Here is a 20,011-nt window from a genome sequence, read left to right as displayed (position 1 = left end):
TTTATTTTCTATTATTATTATTATTATTATTTTTGGTACTTTATATAATTAACCTGCACTTTTCTCTTTACTGATCCACTTTCGTGCCTCACTGAACTTTCGCAGTGTCTTAATTTTTCACTTCCATAACGAGATGTGAAAATATTTCAGCAGACTGATTCAGGATCAGATATGTCTTTATGTCTTTTTTAATTTAATTGGAGTTATTAAAAGTTATGCATTTGGTGAAAAACTTCCATGCGCAGTAGCAGCAGCCTGTGACACGACAAGCTGACCTCGTGAGGTCAATCCAGACACAAGGGGAGCCTCCTGTTGTCCAATCACAATGCTCCCCCAGCCCCTAAACGTCCGGGTCTTTGACCAATCAGAAGGCGCAGCGCGGAGTCAGAGGGGACATCGACCACAGATAAAATGTTTGACTTCCATCCATCCCATCAAACCATCCTCTCAATCCTCGCAGGACTGTTAGAAACCTGCACTTTAGATTCAAAGTCTCGGCTCAGCCTCTGGATACCAGTCAACAACAAAAAACTTGACGGGATTCACTCATTCTCTTTTCGGAGCAACCTGTTACTCCAGGAAAAACAGGGAGGCTGCACGGCGTCTGTAGAGAAGGCGAACTATTACAATAAAACAAACACACGAAACGAGCGCAGTTTTTGCTGGGAGTAAACGCAACAAGCAAAAAAAAAAAAGGCAGCCTGCTTTTGTTACCTGACAGAAAGTCAGGAATCATGACAGCGCTCGCAGGAGGTTTACCGAGAATGATGAGACCAACTCCTCACCAGAACTACCCGCGGGGAGGATACTCTCTGGAAGGTAAGACACCACCAGTTGCTGCTCATGAGCTGAAGAAAAGTCAACTTTTTAAGAAGAAGTTCAGCTCGAGTTGTGAAAAGTTGTTAAACCTGCAAAAAAAAAAAAAAGTTATTGTTATGAAGGACTCATTTAATCTGAGTTTAAATGTAAAAAAACAAAGAAAAAAGTGTCACGGGTTGAGTGTACATTTCCAATGACAACAAGACTTTTGATTTTATTTATTTAGACTATAATTATAATTATTATTTTGTTATAATTATTTATTTCTCATCCTGTCACATTAACCGGATGAGACATGATTGTCGGAATGAAAATATTTGGCTTTTTCACGCCTCTCACTAATTTTCTTCTTCTTTTACAACATTTTGAATATTTCTCCAAAGAATATTTATGATGATGGACGATGTGTTTATTTAGACAGACTTTGCAGTGCAGTTAAATCTTTGATTTTTCATATTTGATAGCACTTTAAATCTGTAACTGTTCGTGCATGATGTTTATTTATTTATTTATTTTTTAACTGAATTCAAAGTTGTTTCTCTTCACTAGAAAAAAAAAAAAAGTTTTAGATTAGATGAAGACAGACACATTATTCAGTATAACAACTTAACTAATTAAATGCCACACGCTGCTGTCCAGTCTCCACTCCGTTAGGACAGGGTCGGGTCAACCAGCTCGGTGGTGTCTTCATAAACGGCAGGCCTCTCCCCAACCATATCCGCCATAAAATCGTGGAAATGGCTCATCACGGTGTCCGGCCGTGTGTCATCTCCCGTCAGCTGCGAGTCTCCCACGGCTGCGTCTCCAAAATCCTCTGCCGGTACCAGGAGACAGGCTCCATCAGGCCGGGGGCCATCGGAGGCAGCAAGCCAAAGGTGAGAGATAAAATTATGGCCAAACCACATACAGATAAAATATGAATAAATCTAAACTCAGCAGAGCAATTCACAAGTAGTCATTATTTGTATTTTAAAAAATAAATCTGTATGTGTGTCAAGCTGCTTCAGAGTCTGTAGTTGTAGATGAATTCTAACTTTTTGAAGTTGAGACTTTAATATCCTCTAAGATAAATAATATTTTGACATACTGTGCCATGACTTTAACCCTCCAACATCTTAAATTTTGAAAATTCACTTTTCTGTCTCACGTTGAATAATAATAATAATAAAAAACTCTCCATCTCAAACTCTTCTTCTCTCCTTCCTCCCATTAAAGCAAACCGCCTCTCCAGAGGTGGATAAGAAAATCGAAGAGTACAAGAGAGAAAACCCGGGCATGTTCAGCTGGGAAATCAGGGACAAATTACTGAAAGATGGGGTCTGCGACAGGAACAATGTTCCCTCAGGTAGGCGACTATTTCTAGATCTGTGATGGATTTAAAAAAGAGAATTTTTTAAAAAACAGGAAAGTTGTGAAAATAATTTGCTTATGTTTCATGAAAATACGTTTTATCTCATAACAAGTAGACACAATTTAAAATCTTACCCACCCATGTGTGAACACTATTCGTGTCTGGGCATAAACATGTTTTTATATGCATTAGTGTGTGAGTGTGTTTTTCATTTTTTTTTATTCTTATTTCTTTAAGTGAGCGCCATCAGTCGCGTCATGCGGTCTAAATTTGGCGGAGTTGGTGACGATGAAGAGGATGATGATGAAGTGGTGAAGAGGGAGATGGAGGAAAATGAACCGCGGACAAAACACAGCATCGATGGCATTCTGGGAGACAGATGTAAGTGCAGCCTTCTGATTTCACATGCTCGCTGTGTGCTTCACGACAATGTCCTGATCTGGATGTGGGTGGTTGGTTTGTGATTAGACAGACACAAACGTAATCATAATAATAATAATAATAATAATAATAATAATAATAACAGCAGCTGTTAACCTGCAGAGGAAAGTTAAATTCATTATAGTTCCAGGTGTTGACGCATGCGTCAAGGCTTCTGAGATTTAACAAATGTGCAAAGAATTTCTTTAAAAAAGTGGATAATCAAACATTTGTCTAACTTCCAAGCATGAGAGAATTTTTTTTTCCTTTCTTCTTCTTCTTCTTTTTTTTTTTTTTACACTCAATCGGACACTTGAGGATGAACTTCAGGGGACAAAGCAGGGAGAGTCCATTGAGACTCACACCTCAGTTTGACGAGCACAAAAGCCAAACTCCAGTGAGCGGCTCAGTGGTGTACAAAAAGACGCCAGGGCCTTTCAAAATGGGGAAAGAAAGGGAGAAAAAACTGCGCTGACAAAAGGCCGGGAGAAGACATTATGAACCCGCAATGAGCGATGAATTATTCAGGGACAGCAATAGGCCCAGTGCGACCTGGTTTATAGACTGCTCAAAAAAAAGTGCCAAGTTGAGGTCTTTTCCTCACTGTTTACAGTTCGTCACTCAGAAAAAAAACTTAGAGGGGGGGAAGAAGCTCAGAGCAAACACCTGTTGATTTACGACCTGTTGGGGTCTGAGGAGCGTTGCCGCTAAAGGAAAGGCTGCTGTTGGAGACATAATGGCGTCTACAGTTAATTATTGATGACTGGACTTGTAGAAACAGTTGTAGTGTTTGGAAATAGATTTGATCCGTTTATTCATTGCTGTGGATTTGATTTGATTTGTTCCATTTTAAGAGATGAGCACTTAAGGACAGAAAAAAATAAAACAGATATTAAGTTAACGCCTTTAGCAGCTGGCATAAAGGCTCGTGATTTCTGCCTGAAATGCGTTAGATTCACGTCAGGCCTTGCGTTATCACAGTGAACGGTGCCGTTACTTTTACGCACGGGGCTTTTGTCACAGTCTTTGCGCACTGAGCGTGACGCCTTCAGCCAGTGAGCGCAAAAAAAAATGGGAAACCCCTCTCTTCTTCTCTCCACTAGATTAAATCTAAACCTTTTATTTCTCTCCACTTTCATCTCAGACCAAGTCCGCCCCTTTCTTTTAAAACCTAGGGTGCACACATTCATGCAATATCTGTGGGCGCTTCCCTCTCCTTCTTCCAGGCGACACACATCCCTAAACTCATTTCAGCAAAGGAAAATAAAATAAACAATTTTAATAGATTAAAACAGGGAATAATGATATTTACAATTTACTGTTTAATGTGTATAATTGTTTCATTAATTTTCTTGAGGAGTGTGTTTAAAAAAAAAATCAATTCAAACTTTAATTCATACTTTTAGGCCAGTATGAATTTCTTGAAAGAAAACAAATAACATTAGCTATTTTACATCAAATAGGTGACATCCTACATGCAAACAGCTCTGAGGCACTTTCCCCCATTGATATACAGAACAGCACTATTTCATTCTTGTGTCTCTTTGTGGAAGTAGTTGTTGTTTTTCTCTTTTATAGCTTCTTCATTAGAATGTGAAAAGGGTGGTTTGGGGACTGAGAGAGTGTCTTCTGGCCAAATATTGATTAAGTAGGTGTTTGCAGAGGCTATTGTTGTGGTGGAGAGAGGCCTGTTGCTCTCTGCCCCTTTCTCCTCTACCACTATTGTTGGCTTTCCTTAAGTGCTAAGATCAAAGCTGACTCATTTAGATTTATTTGTCTGGGAAAAGGACTGCTAAGGTATGTGGGATAAAGTATACTGGGCAGCCCCAGGTCTGCATGGCATTAAGTGACTGGAACATTGTGAGAAAAGGGATGTTTGCTGGAATAAATCCGATGCTAAGTTGTTTATATCTCCTTTAACTGTTGAGTTATGGAGGTAGAATTTACTCCACTGAGCAGAATTTAAACAAGATGCACGGCTGAGCTGCGGCTTTAAATGTGTTTGTAAGAATTTTTTGTGCCATTTATCACATTTGCACATAAAGCAGGAGTATAACCAACTCGGTGTATCTCTGGTAATTAATTTGAACTGGATGATTGAATAATACAGCAGTGCCAAGAATTAGTTTTTTGCCATGAGTGGCGCTGAATTAATTAATAGCATCCTTTCCTCTATTTATTACCGTTAGCACTTTAGCCTCATTTAACTAATTAAAGTAACCAAAGTCATGAAAGAGGAGTAGCCACTCTTGCAGGATCCATTTATGGCAGTGGGGGTGAAGGGGGGGAAGAAGAAGGAGAAAAAGAAAGCTCAGAAATACAAACAGTCAAAGGGATAACTTTTCTTTAAAGGGAATCCTGCAGTGCCAAATTGAATGAGCCCAGTTCTTTCAAATCTGCCATGGTGAACGCAGTCAACATGTAATAATTGGTTTCATTGAGGTGCATTCCAACAATCTGCTGCCATTCTCCTGCCTCTATTGTCCGGAGGCAGGCAAATAGCCAGAGGGACAGGAGGAATCAAGTGCTGACAAAACATGAAAGATTTAGCTGCTTTTGTCAAAGGAGCTGAGTAGGACTTTGTTTGTGTAAATAAACTGGGTTACTGGCTCCCCGTGACTTTGGCATGGATTTAGAGTGAGGGAAATTTTAGAGAGTAAGGAGAGCAGAAAGATCATATTTGTGTTTGAGAGTTGACCATATTTTAGGCAGTTAAGACGTGCATGCAATACACATTCAGCTCAAAAGAAGGGGGGAAACCATGACTGCAGCAAACTTCCACGTGAAGTTGCCATATCCGAGTCATCTAATCCAATTTTCAAAGTTCAAAATGTATATTCTCATGAGACACTTAAGAATATATACAGACATTTTTCTCTCACACACAGCAGGCAAAAAAGGGCTAAGCATTGCACTAACCCGCGACTGTAAACAGAGAGATAGATGTTTGAATTTCAAGACCTCGTGCCTTTGTTAGGGGTCCTTGTATTTCCATGGTGAATGAGTTTAAGATTGGAGGTTTAGAGGAGCCCGTCTCTGCTAGTCACAGCAGACAGAAGGCCCCAATGCAACCAGAGGAATGTCTGCTACAGCCACATTTCCATTTTCCTCTCAGGGCTGGATAATGGAGAAATTTATATGTGGGCCTCACGCTATGTTTTCCTGTGTTAATAGTGCTTATAATTGTAGTTAAGCCCAGCAGACCAGGAAAAACAAACCAAAATGCATAGATAGATAGATAGATAGATAGATAGATAGATAGATAGATAGATGTCCCTCTTCTCCAGTATTCTCAACACTTTTACGTTCTGCGTTGGCATGATTCTCAAGACTCCCTATTTCTCAAAAAAGAAAGAAAAAATCCACACTGGCTGATCTGCAACTGAATGCAGACTCTATGCTTCATTAAAGCCTCTTTCTCTGTTGGCACCCACATTGTGATCCTCCAATATTAATTCAAAGGACAATTAATGAATGCAGGCCAACTTTGAAGTAATGGGCTGGGGTCCTGCCCTGAGCCGGCCCCTCTGCGCTGATGTACTCTCCACATTCTCCCCACTAACCCCAGAGACACTGTGAAGTAACTGAAAGAGAAGCAATGAGCAATAGAAGGTCAAGGAGAGGAGCCCCAGCAGAAAAAGAACTCTCTATTTCCTTGGAAGTATTAGCCAAGCAAAACTCTGTGATGGGGAGGATAAAGGAGTGTGAATTGAAAAGGGTCGGGGGCGAGGGGACTCTGCAAAGAGGAACACAATGGGATAGTTAATTGAGTAAAGCCAGACAGCGTTGTCAATCACTTAACTTTGTTTAGCCTCAGTTTTTGTGAAGCTGTTCGTCCAGCACATTGCACATTATGGACACGCCAGCACAACTCTGTAGCTGTTTTGATTAATGTCTTTTTTCCCTTCTGAACAAAGAAATCCACTAAAAATAAAAGAGCAAAAAATTTAGGATTAAAAAACATTTTAAAAGGGTATTCCAAATTACAGCATTTGTCCAAACACAGACATTTAAACAGTAGTTTTAAGAAAGATTAAAAATTTCACGCAATCTCATAAAACCAAAAATATACACCGTTACTGAGTGTTTGTAGGGTTTTTTTTTTTTTTTTTAAGAGCGTGGAATGTGATGATGGTTTCTCTCTCTGTCGAGTGAAGTTTTGTTGCAGGGTCAGCTGTGAGGCTGACTTCACTGCAGAGCTGTGCAAGAGCTGTGAAAAGGTCAGGGGCTAACCTAGGGTCACTTGACTGTTAAAACTATCAGGCCCCGGGAGAAGGAGGTTACAATAATGTTTGGGAAAAGATGACAACTCAACCGACTCCCTAATATCAGATCGTGAATCTGTATTGAGTAAATCACCTTCAGTTTAAACTCTGCAGACTGTTTGGTGAATTCAAGTTTAGGTTTTGCAATTACGTGGAGGGAGTATGCTGGTTATCCTGTGATTGGTTTGGTTGCCTGTCTGGTCTAAGCAATGGCGGGTTGAGGTGGATCTGGTTAGTCTCCGTTTGACTGGAACGTGCGGCAGACTGGCCTGTTGCTTTGTCCCTGCGTGGGTTCTTTGCGGTTGCTTTGTCCTTGCCCCAAGGGTGGAAATGCCACCGTGAAACTGTCACCTAACTGCACCACGGTGGAACTAAATAATAACCACCGCACACTGGGCACACATAATAGCCATGAAGGGCCATTTGTGGCTTTTTGTCACTTCACCAATATTAGACAGAGATACATCTTTCAAAGTCATATCGCCAGCTATTTCTTTGTCCGTTAAGTGCCAACCTCCTGCGCTTATGCACTCCATTTTTTTTCTGTCTATCACATCATCATCTCCCTCTCTCTCTCTCTCTCTCCATTCTCTCTGCCCTATCTGCCCCCCTCTTTTCCCAGGCAGCTGCGGGTTCCTGGGGGCTCTTTAGCAAGTCAAGTGAGCAGCCCACTCACTCCCATTTTTCCCTTAACTGTTAACCCCAGCTGAGCCCATAAGCTGTCAGTTAACTATTCTTTTCCTCCAGTGCATCTGCTCGCTCTGGCTCTATGTGGCATGCCACTATTTTATTCAGTGGCCCAGTCACACTATGCTCTATGGCCTGAAAGGGACAGATCTACTTCCCTGGGCAAATAACTAGTTCATTTGTCTCTTCTGCCCTTTGTTTTGTGTTGCGAACACATGTCACCAGCTCAATTACCTTCTCTATTAACAGCCCCTGGAGGAAGGGCTAGCCAGCCCCTACCAAAGCAAGACTATAAACTGCCCCATATGCTCTGCTTCTCTTTTTATTTCTCACTGAGGCTCATCCATTCGTTATTTCTCGTTTTTTCTCCCTTCTCCCGATTTCTTCCTTACTACTTTAATATCTATTCCGATCCTGTTTTGCTTTCTGTCGTTCCTTCCACCTCGTTCATTTTTTTTTTCTTTTTTCGCCATTTCAAGCAACGTGTGTGAATCTGTGTGCACATGTCACATGCATGGATCTGCGCGCCAGTCCATGTCTCTTCATATTAACATCTCTTGAACGGATGGGAGGGGGATGAATGCTTGGCAAGACGAGCCCTGGCTGATGTAGACTATGCGGTAAACAAGAGCAGTCTTTATTCCCGCAGTTGGATTCCTCACTTGGTTTTTTTTGGCCTGTTTGAGGCACTTCTGCTGCAGGTGAAGCTAATGGAAGTGGACGTTCCTTAAGTTCACATCTGTGACCCCCTGGAGTTTATCTTCCCTGCCTGTCAGTCTCCTCTCTTGATCGATAAATGGTTCTGTTTACCTAAAAATAGTCGGTCTGTAGCACTGTCCTTTTCCTGCTGTTGTTTGCGTGTGCACAAACAGTTGTCTAATTGTACGTATTGTGAGTTGCTGATCAGAGAAAGGAACCTGTTGAATTCACTTGTTGAATACTCTTAGCTGTACTAAATATTACCCTCCAAACTCTGCTAGATAAATGATACACTCTGCTACCTAAACTAGCTTGTTATTAGTTTATTAACCTACATCTTCTTTTTGAAAGGTCTGTTTTATGGATGATTCCGCAGCAGCCCCAATTTCCGCTTGAGGGATAATAATCTATCTTTCTATTAAGACTCTTGTCAGAGCCACAGCCAAACTGCGAGTGGCTATGGAGTATTTTGAGCTCCCCGGTGCTTTAGCTGCAGCGTAAAATTTGATTTGGGTGTTTAAGTAAGGAGGTCGAGGCCTCCCTTTGTGTGTCTAGTATCCTCTTCTGCCGTTTGTTGCGGGGAATGTGTGGGAACAACCCTCTCTGAGTCTTCTGGATCAGTGTGCCTTAAAAATCGATCCACGGCGGCGTAAGAACCTCGTTTCAAAATGTCAGCGATGTGGATGCGGGCGACGGGTGAACACAGAGAAAGAGAAAAATGAAGTGACAGGATGAGATGGAGCGGACAGGGTCCTGCTTTTAAGAATGACCAGCACCCCTATTCTCCTTAGCTTGGCACCCCACACCCCTTCCCCAGCATCATCTTCAGGTGCCTTCAGCCTCCCATCTCCTCTCCATGTCAACCTCTTCAACTCCCCCATCCCCCAGCTCTGTGCCCCTCAGGCTGTGGAGGGAGGGGATGAAGGGGTGCTCCCCTGCTGTGCCCCTCCACAGCCCCCAGTGGCCCTTCTCTGGACCCCTTTGTGCCCCCCCTTCTTCTCCCTCCCACCCCTCATTCCCCCACTCAGCCCCTGGCCCTACAGCCCCCATCTCACCCTACAGCCCCCCCCACTCCCCTGCTGGGCAGGTGACAGGCCCCTGAATGCGGGCCCGGGCGTCCCTGATGGCTCCTACAGATGGAGCGTGGTAATCGGCCCAATAGAGCCCTGCCACAGGCTTTTCCCTGCTAAGATACAAAGGCTTGCACACACCCCCCCCAGTCCCCACACCCCCACACCCCCCCAAAAAAGAAAAAGACAGGGAGTGAGAGAGGAAGAGAGCAAAAGAGAAAGTGCAAGCCAGAGGATGACAAAAGCGACACTGTCATTTGCCATTAAGGGAGCGTCTGTGACGGAGTGTTTTCTCTGTAGTTACTAATAATAAAAAACAGGGAGGAGAAAAAGAGAGGGAAGGACAGAAATAAAGGGGGCAAAGGAGGAGAGATCCACCCCCACCCTGCAGTTAACATGAGTTACAGTGCCAATGGAGAGCTTTCTCCTCCGAGGAGTTTTATGAGCTCTCCTTCCCTCCCTCAGGAATCTTTTCGTTTCTGCGCCGTCATTGGTTCTCTGTCTTTTTCTTTCTTTCTCTGTCCCTCCGTCATTAAAATGGTAATGACATTGCATGTTACTTAGCTTGCTGTTTGTTGTTGTCTTACTTGCTTATGTGCCGATTAATGGAAGCGGCACTTTCTAATCTCAACAATATTGATGTTTTAAAAGGAGCGTTTATAGGAGAAGTATCAAGTTTTATTTTCGTGCTGTGTGGCCTTTTCTTTACGCCTGTTGTATTATCAAATTTGCTCCAACTGGTCTTATGCCACATCCTTACCTAAACAAACCACATCCAAAACTCATAGTACACGTTCCAGGAGTATTTTAGCATCCAGCCAATCTCTCTGTGAGCCTTTTTGCCAGCGTGGCGCCCTTGGCTCAAATGTAATAAAGAGCTCTTCTCAGCATCAGAATCTTGTGTGCTGGCGGTCCGGAGCGCAGCAGCAATCCCAGGGAGCAAATCCGTGTGTAATGCCTGGTCAGACACACACTGGCAACCGGCACAAACATTTCCTGCTTGGCTCCAGTGGCTCCAGAGGCAAGGGGAGATCCCTGTTACCCCCCTCATGTCTGACTTGGCACTTTTTAATTAAAGCTTTAAATCTTGAGGGCAAAGGGAGAATGAGCATTCTCGGGGAAACAGACAAGCTTCAGTCCTCTGCTGATGCCTTTCTGTTGCTTACACCTGTCTCTCTGCTTTTGAGTCTCTTGTTTCTTCTCTCCCAGTTTAGGTGTTAGCTGCATAGTCGAAAGAGTGTCGAAAAGGTGCAGTGAACCTTCCTTATGAGGTTTAAGAGGGTCCCTCTGGGGTTGGATTTAGGAGTGGATTCCAACTCTTTCTGTCTTGTGTCCATCTGTGTTTGACACATTGTCATGGACTGCGTTTATTGAGTGAAAGCCCATAGCCGAGACGCAGCAGATGCATGTTTGTGCGTATGACTGAGAAAGAGATGGGGGATTGGAGACATGTAATGGCGGACAAAGGCAGGCTGTCACGCTAGTTTGTGGAGCCTAATCATTATTTAATAGATGGGTAACCTCCCCCCGAAATGCAGCAATAGTCCTCTGTCTCAAGTCTCAAGCCTTCATTGATTCCCTTCTTCTGCTGAATTAGATCCCAATAGCTGTCTCCCAGTTACCCAGTCGCTCTCTCCTGCTCTCAACTGAACAAACAGATTAAGAAGCACCTGCAAAAGGCTGCCTACTCCTCACCATGGGACCCTATCGGCATAGCGCACAGCATGGCTAAGACTGGGAGAGACAGAGTGTCCCAGGGAATAGATGCCCTGGAGGGATCTAGTCCTCTTTAATCCGTGTTCAAGCAGCTTCTGGCTTTTGATCCCCTCAGGAACCACTGAGGAGTTTAAGGGAACAGGAGAACACAATCTAAAGTTGCTCTGTACCATGTGTTGCACTCAGCATAATCTATTGTCTCAAATCTGTCTATTGTATCTCACCTTTGTATTTACCCCCAAAGTTTCAGCCTGACTCCTCTGCATGTTGAAGTAACATTCTTGCATGTTTTTTGCAACTCTAGCCAGTCACTCGGACGAGGGTTCTGACGTGGACTCCGAGCCGGGCCTGCCTCTAAAAAGGAAGCAGCGACGCAGTCGGACCACCTTCACGGCAGAGCAGCTAGAGGAGCTGGAGAGGGCCTTCGAGCGCACGCACTACCCCGACATCTACACACGGGAGGAGCTGGCTCAGCGGGCCAAACTGACGGAGGCTCGAGTTCAGGTTAGACACATGCCCAGACACACTCGTCAACCTCAAAGTCCCGAAGACCCTAGCTTGACAGCAGAGCAATGTGTCGGTCTGTCATGGATATATGTCATGTGGGGGCGTTAAATTGCCTTGGGATGTTGCCACACATTCCTTACAGCTATTAGACATGTGCCCACCCTACCCCCATGTCTGCCCCCCCCCCTCTTGTCCACATATACAGACACAGAGACCACAGATACACTGAACCTACTGTGTATGAAGACAGATTCCCATTTTTGTCAGGCTCTACGTAAAGATCCCAAAATAGATGCCTGATTTAGATTGAGTGTGATAATATAGGCTTTAACAGCTGTAACAACCCTCTGGCGTTACAGCCTCTGAACTCAGTGACTTGCAGTAGCACACAAAGATGTAAAGTCTGTGGTTTCATTGCACGCTCCAGATGTTAAGATCTCTATCAGTTCAGCTGCCTGTAATGGGTCAGAGAGGCCTCGCACACACACATACATTCACAAGCACTCTCAAAAATTCAGATGACCATATATGTATGGTACAAGTGAACCTATTCCATTGGGTTATCGGATAAGTAAACACCAAACACTCTTGTCTCTGTTCGTTTCTCAGGTGTGGTTCAGCAACAGAAGAGCCCGGTGGAGGAAGCAAGCAGGGGCCAGTCAACTGATGGCGTTTAACCACCTCATCCCAGGAGGTTTCCCTCCATCAGCTATGTCAGGCCTGCAGCCATATCAGCTGTCCGACAGCCCCTACACTCCTACTTCGATAGCTCAAGGTGGGTTCAGCTGAAACACACTTGATGCTTTAAAATGACTTTTGCACATTTGAAAAAACAAAACAAAATGAGACTAAAGGTGGCATGTTTTATTCGCAGTAGCATCCGAGCAGCCCAGTACAGTACACCGACCGCAGCCCCTGCCCCCCACCTCCGTCCACCAGAGTGGGCTCAGCTCATCAGCGGGCTCCCAGGATGGGAGCTCTGCATATTGCCTGTCCTCTGGACGTCACAGCTTCTCAGGATACTCGGACAGCTTTGTGGCCCCGACAGGACATACCAACACTGTCAACCCTACCATCAGCAACAGCCTCTCACCACAGGTTCGTCTCTACAGCCATTTCTTTAAAAATAACATAGAAACACACAAAACACACACCTATCCACACACACACACACACATGCTATCGTACAAGGAAACAGGACACCAATAGGTCTTCGTGACATTTATGAAACGTACCATATGGAAAGATAATGATACACACAAACACACCTCTATGTGCGACCTAGGAGGTGTCATTGTGGTGACATTGATGAAAACCTTGTTAGGCTAAGAAACACGGTAGCTTTTCATTTTTGTTTATTGTGATGGGTTGTTTGATGAATTTAAAATGTGGCAAACGTCAGTCTTTGGGGAGGGAAAAAGGACCAGACATGAGGAAGGATGTATGGATGTCGGATGATGACACAAATCAAAACTGAAAAGACAATTATGGTCGATTACACAGTCATCAGTGTCCATCAGTGGCTCCCTACCAGTCCAGAAGATGGACTAACAGGCGGAAAACGAGCTTTTAACCGCCACAAAGGGTGGCCGGCCCACATGCAATGCATGCTGGGTACTAATTCCCATGAGAGAGAATCTCAGACTCCTGTCAGGCACAGATAAAAAACTGCCGCAGGCAGGTTTGTTACTATGTGAATGCCTGAGGATGTATATATATATTTTTTTAAAAGATCTTTGTTGTGCCTGCCAGGGTGCATGGTCAGAAAGTGGTAGGTGGCACTATTGTGGTGGAAGAAATAATTGACTGCTTTGATTTATGAGTGCTAGTTATGGACTAGAATTTGTTGTTTTCGCCTCAAGAGCCAGCCACATTTACTTTTAAAACATTATTCTTTGGGTATTTATGTTTTCATTGGACAGATAAAAGTGAAAATGTCACGAGGCAAACTGCACATCAGCGGTTGATGGTTGTAACCTTAGCCAACTTTGCTAACTCATAATTTGTACTTCGGCTGATGAGTTCGTCGAAGCATAGCTGGTATGCAGACCCGCCCTCCTGTAACTGAACGCGTGGCTGTGGTGTGAGTTCACACACCCACAGGGTCACCGAGTGACTTTAACTCCAATAAAGAGGCCAAAGGTGCTGTGGCCCTGTGGATGGTTTCAGCATTAACCTTAGTGGGCAGCTCGGCACAGAGTGGACATCTCATCTTGTGCCTGGAATGTTTTCTCCGTCTGGAATTGCAATCACAGAATGTTCCAGTGTCTTAATTGATTGAAATGAAGTAATCTATCCCCTTGTAACAAAGTGTGTAATTTATGCAAATGACTCACTTTGTTGGCTAATTTGTTTTAATTCATGTATTCATTGCAGCTGTTTGAATGTATATTGCAATACAGTTTTCTCTATTTCAGACGAGGATAGAATTAATTCCCCGTTTTTAACTTAATAAGAGGGAGGAAATGAGAATTGATTAAATTCTATGACATTGATAGTTAATACACGAAGACCTCTCTGCACTCAGAAAACTTTGTGCCTTTTCTTTCCTCAGACAGCTACACAGCTCAGTCCATTTTGTGTTGAATCTTAGCTGGAGTTATCTGAACTCCAAATCTGTCTATAAAAGCTACTCTGCATTACCTAGTGTTTGGTATTAGCTCCAGATATTGTCACATTAGAGCGCTGCAGAGTTTTGATATGGATAAGGTTTACTTAAGGAAGGTAATATTCTTGTCTGGGCAGTTAGCTGTGTATCCGGAGCTTCAGTCAGACCAGTGGTTTCCCCGTGGTGTGGGATCTCTGGCGTCTCACTGCTGATCTGGTGCATACCAAAGAAACCCTTTCTCACCAAGAAGCCAGCGGCCAGGATTTGCACCCCCCTGAGACCTAATCCCCGGAACAACCTCAAAACAGACACCACCAGGAACTGCTGCTGTTTCAGTTGCAGACGGAGAGTGCATGAACGCATGAAGCATGTAGATAGACAAAAAACATGTACTCACAAATATATGCACACACCTACCGCGCTGCTTGCACGTATACAGCGATCAAACAACCAAAAAACCTTATAATATGTTTTCTTTTTTATTAGCATTAGTAATAATTTTATTTCATTTTGTATGGACTCTAGATGAAACATATGTTTGTATTTTAAAGTATATCACACATCCTTAGCAGAAGGAGATATATTGGTTTGGTGGTAGGCCGCGTTGATGTGTTCGTCAGATGTGTGAGGTCAGATCACTCTGACAGACCAACTGTAAATTACATACATTAAAAACACCTGAGGTTGCCTCAGTGTGTACACACCTCAGTGTGTGTGTGTGCCAGCTGGCTGTCAGTCGGGTCTTTCCGGGTTTTTTTTTCCCCGAGTGTTTGGTTTTGTGTTCTGCTTTAGTTCTATTTTCTCCTACATGGTCTGTAACTCTTGTTCTCTCTTTAACTTCATTTTTTAAGACATTTCCAAGACTTTGCTTCTCACGCAAACCAACGTGCAGCTGTTCACGATGTATCACTGATACCCCCACACCCCAGACATCAGAGCAAAAAATGCTTATATTACACACGACCGCACACACACACACACACACACACACACACACACACACACACACACACCTACTATTTAATGCACAATTCTATACGAAGGAGATGTAGCTCTCACACACAGACACACCACACTCCTCGTTCCCACGTACCCTTTGGTCTCTTCACCTTGGCCTCACAAGGACATGGTGATTTTAGGGCATCAAGACGAAAAGAAATGATAAGAGAAAAGTGCATTGCTATGAAGAGGCCAATACATCAATCAACACGTATAAATCTGTTTGAATTTAGCTTAAAACACATCGCATTCTCTGTATTGTTTCAATATTCTTCTTAGATTACAATCAGCCAATGTCAGACTCTTCATTTCCTTTTATTTCCTATCCCGTTTGTGAAACAAGGTGTCATGATAAGGAAAAATAAAAGTGAAAAAATTTCCTCTACATCCATAAATCTAACAGGATAACTGACAGAAACCACCGGTTGGCTAAAGGCTTGAACTTTTTAGCCACCGTCAGATCCTCAATCAGTCAAGCAGAGTAAAGGGAAACCACATGTGTGAGGGAAGCCAGTAATAATGTTTTTCTGACAATGAACAAGGAGAGAGAGGCCTACACTTTAGCCCACCTGAGTGGAGTGGAAAAGCTGATTGAACGGCTTAACGTCAGAAAAAAAAATCTTTTTTGAGGGAATAAATTGGCTTTGCATTTTTCATGTTTTACATTTTCTAGTAACATTCGCGGGGTGAAGTGTTACCAATTTTATTTTTGATTTGATCTTTTGAATCTTTGCCCTTTCTATTTGGTTTTGTTCTATTCTAATCTAATCTCCATGTCTCCCCTCAGGTAATGGGCTTATTGAACCCAGGTGGAGTGCCACATCAGTCCCAGAGTGACTTTGCCCTCTCCCCGCTGACCGGAGGCCTGGAGCCTAACGGTGGCATGGCTGCCAGCTGTCATGGTTCCCAGCGCCTGGAGGCTCTACCGGGTCTGACCAGTATGCCCACCCTGCCCAGCACCCAGTCTTACTGCCCTCCTTCCTACACCTCTCCAGCCTACGCCATGGACCACCATCCATCCTACCAGTATGGACAGTACAGTCAGAGCAAGGTATGTTTGAGTGTTTACTTAACTGGCATTTTCATACTGATTTAAGGGCGTTTTACAGACTTTCATTTCTATATTTGAATTTAAATGATCTATAATTGATTAGAGGTTATGCTCTTCTGTAACCCCTGATTTAGTTTATATTTTCAAACCCACGTTAATTGCGCTGACCTCTCTGATGAGCGAGCTTCTCAAATCACTCTGTGCTGCGCTGAAATTACATGTATGTTAGAGAGTGCGAGTGGCCAGGTTACCTCAGTTTACATTACCATCATCGGGCTATTCACGTCGCCTGATGCGGAGGCATGTACAGGTCTTATCCCAACACACACATTTTTCACTCACTGTCCTTTCATGACCCCGTATGATGAGCTTGCCCATCAAACCCTCAGCGTAGCTCACCTAGCCATGTAATGACCCCTGTGTAACAGAGATAGCCGCCCAAATGAGAGGAGCCACTTCCCAAAGCGTGTTTGACAGGAGGGGAGGGGAGAGCACAGGTCTCAGCAGTGTGTTGATCTGAGGTACGCTACCACATGTTGACTGGCCCATCAGTGGCAACATCTTGATTTCATTAATTTAGCCAGTCCTGGGAGAGACCCACATGTAGCTTTTGGGGGTTTGGTGAAATCTGTGTGTATATGTGAGCACAGGCGTATGTGTGTGTGTGTGTGTGTAGAAAAGGAGGGTAAGGGGCTCTTTAACAGGGGCCGATTATGGCCCTTGGCAGGCCAGGATTAGAACCATGTGTCCCACTGGAGGTCAGTTTTAGAGTTGTTATTGATCAGTGGAGCAGAGCCAGAGATCCAGGCTAAGGCTCAGACTCAGGCTAGTTTTACTGACAACATCAGCTTCAAAGAATGACTGAGGAGATTCCCAAAGCTCTTCACCTGTTTTTTGAGTTTTATTATTTAACCTAGGACCCCAGTTTCCACTCTCACCTGCTCTCATGCGCTTTCAAACACCTCTTCCGTCTTTCACAGGCCTTCACCTCTCATTTAACTTCCCATTTCACACTTTCTGCTATGTTGGCCATCAGGGGATTCAAGCAGTTAAAGTTGAATAAAATGCAAAGAATCTCTTTAACCCTCCTTCTGTTTTTCCCTGTTCTCCTCAGGTGCCTTTCATTATATGAATCCCCCAACATGGCCTGAACAGGAGGCTTCCTGGCCAGTCTGACATTCATTGCCAGAGAATACCCCCAGCCCTGAGGACAGCAAGAGAGAGATGTTGGGTGGGGTGAAGGGGTTGAGGTTTTTCTCCTTCAGCAAGGGGAACCAGTTGAGATGGAGGTGTAGTGATGGCGATGGAGGGGGTTGACTGCAATAATTAGGACCAAAGGCGCAGCCTCTCCTGTTACCTGGCAGTCGTTTTGCTTGTGCGTCACGTCATGCTCCAAGGACCAAGCACGGTTCGTTGTCCATGCTTAAAGAGAAAAAGAAGAGGGGTGGGGAAAGGGGGGTAAATACATTCAAGATTGTGTATTCGATTTTTGTAATAAGTGGCAGAGATGCAAGTTAAGGCAGACTTGGTAAGCTGCCATGTGCTTCTCTTCAACACAATGTCTTATGTTAAAAAAATAATAATATTTACTGTACATTGATGTGATTCTTGTGTAAAACATTGGAAATGAAAATGTGACTACACCGGGAAAACCAGTAGAAAGGCATGAATCGAGGCGGAGTGGAGTCATAGTGAAACCACTGCAACCCAAAGAAAGTGCAATACATTCATACCTCATGTGATGTAAATTAACACGGATCAAATGCCCCTGATTATACTACCCTCAAAAATATGCTCTCTTTTTAATGTCATTAATTTTTTGTGTGCATTGATCAATCAGGGGAAATCATCAAGCGATGAAAAAATAGCAAACGTAGTCGTGATGTCATGAAGCCAAAAAATTCTCTGCCAGTGAATACATTATTCAGTTTGACAGTTAATTTTTTTTTTTGCATGTGTTAAATTAGTTTTCACCAGGAACTTGCAAACTTTAGTTCCATTTCTTATTTATTTAGTGTTGTTCAAGTGTTCTGTCTCTTTTGTGCGTCCTGTTTTTAAGTGCTCCTGAGTGCTTAAGTAAGTCTTACACAATGTTCATTTACATGTTTTTTTTCTCCTTTTGTATAATTTACATTTACATTGGCGTAAAATGATTTTGTTGTAAGAAGTTTTGTGTACAATACAGCACTATTTACTATTTATAATAAACTGTATAAAATGCAGAAAGTTGTGACTCTGAGTGGGTGTCATTTATGGGATACCAGCGCTGCAGCTGCTATTGAGAGACTAAAGTTTTTACATTCCTTTATGATAACTTTCACATCAGGTATTTTCTAAGCTAATTCTAGCATTTTAAGACTAGGTATGTTTCAATTAAACTCATTTAGACCAACACATTAATAAATAAATAAAGCCTTCATGGCTTCAGTATTTATTCCCCAGACTCATACACACTTTTAACACCATTTAGACCTTCATGGAGTATGATTTAGCATTTTCTTTCTTTCTTTCTTTCTTTCTTTCTCTCTCTCTCTCTCTCTTTCAAACATCCATCTAAATCGAGATGAGCAGTATAGTGTCAATACCTTTTGTCGGTGAGTTACATCCCTCGTGCACACTCTCCTACAGCACTAAATCATAAATATATCCCCTTTCATAAACACTCCTTTTGGACAAATTCCTGCTCCCTCGGGGCTCCTTCACACCCCTTAATGACTAAAGCAGAGCTGCAATAAATTATAGAAGCACAGCGGCCCACGGTCACACTAGGACATCAGTCACTGACATGGCTGTACAGGGTTCAGAAGGGTTTTGGCTCTCCTTGCCAAACAGAAAGGAAAACACTGTTCACCCAGTTGGCAGACTCCTCAAAAGGGTTACTGATAGCTCCAGCACATTTTTATCACTCCTTGTCGTTTTTTCCCCCCCTTTTCTTCTGAAGGTTTGGGGATCAGGTATGCAGCTGTTCATGTCATTCATGGTATGTGTATAAAATGAACATGCATGCGAATACACTGTTTTAATATGTTTTCTGCACATGTATTTGTGTGTGAGCATGTTTGTTTGCATGTTTATATGCTCGGTGACACAGAGCCAACAGATAAGATCAAGGCAAGATCACATTTCACTATTTTCTTTACTCTCTACAAACTTTTTTTTTTTTTTTTAACAAGTGCTCAACTTGTAAGACACAATGAGTGAAAAAGCCAAAAGGGTTGCTTTGGAGCGGAGTGTCAGTCAAGCAGCAACACACTGGAGACAACTTAACCTCTGACCCCAACACTCTTTGAAATGAGTAGACTACTTGACCGGAGCTAACAACAATCCAAGCGTCTCTGCAGCTTCCAAGACCCCAAATTGAAAGTGAAGGAAGGAGCACAAAGAGAGGACGGGCTGAAGAAAAAAAAAAGTTTCAGAAAAAGGAAAAAGAGTTAAAAGGGAGCTTTGGAAAATACATTGAGCCAATATGCCCCACAAGAATTGTAATCTTAGAGTGTATGAAGGATTAATTTCTGATGAAAAGTGTTCTGTAGGAATCATTGTGCAGTCAGAGTTGTGCTTTTATGATATTTTGGCTGCATCCAATAGGACAGAAAAGGAGTGGGCTTTATCTCTGAAATACCACCTTATCAAGTCTCTTGAAGAGTGGGTGGATGACTCACAGCGTGCCTTTCCCAAAGTGGTGACTGCCTGCCTCTCAGACTTTCCATTTACTTCTCAGTCACCCTGATCCCCTTTTCTGTCTAATGCTTTGATTTTATTTTGTTTCTTTCAAGACTCTTCTCTCAGTTTGTCTTCCACCTTTAATTCTGGTATGAA

General features: G+C 43.1%; 1 protein-coding gene across 2 annotated transcripts; it reads left to right on the top strand.

Annotated features, from left to right (window-relative positions):
• The first annotated feature begins 332 nt into the window (after window positions 1–332).
• On the top strand, window positions 333–18,647 carry pax3a (paired box 3a). Of its 2 annotated transcripts, none has more exons than XM_010731170.3 (9): window positions 333–819; window positions 1,459–1,694; window positions 2,035–2,164; window positions 2,408–2,551; window positions 11,332–11,531; window positions 12,144–12,309; window positions 12,412–12,632; window positions 15,929–16,192; window positions 17,307–18,647. In XM_010731170.3, the coding sequence occupies exons 1-9, from the start codon at window positions 735–737 to the stop codon at window positions 17,322–17,324; spliced, it is 1,464 nt and encodes a 487-aa protein (XP_010729472.2). In that variant the 5' UTR covers window positions 333–734; the 3' UTR covers window positions 17,325–18,647. The 2 variants fall into 2 exon arrangements, with proteins under 2 accessions (XP_010729472.2, XP_010729471.2); XM_010731169.3 differs by having other exon boundaries at window positions 335–819; window positions 12,409–12,632; window positions 17,307–18,645.
• Window positions 18,648–20,011: the final 1,364 nt, after the last annotated feature.

Source organism: Larimichthys crocea, chromosome XII (genome assembly GCF_000972845.2).
Source record: "Larimichthys crocea isolate SSNF chromosome XII, L_crocea_2.0, whole genome shotgun sequence".
Taxonomy (NCBI): Eukaryota; Metazoa; Chordata; class Actinopteri; family Sciaenidae; genus Larimichthys; species Larimichthys crocea.
This window is presented reverse-complemented; position numbering and strand designations above follow the sequence as displayed.

Excerpts from the sequence above, each read along its gene's own strand:
- pax3a (XM_010731169.3), top strand. The coding sequence starts at position 735 with ATGACAGCGCTCGCAGGAGGTTTACCGAGAATGATGAGACCAACTCCT. Across the intron at positions 820-1,458 it reads GGGAGGATACTCTCTGGAAG|TCTCCACTCCGTTAGGACAG; the intron begins GTAAGACACCAC and ends GCTGCTGTCCAG. Across the intron at positions 2,552-11,331 it reads TGGCATTCTGGGAGACAGAT|CCAGTCACTCGGACGAGGGT; the intron begins GTAAGTGCAGCC and ends TTGCAACTCTAG.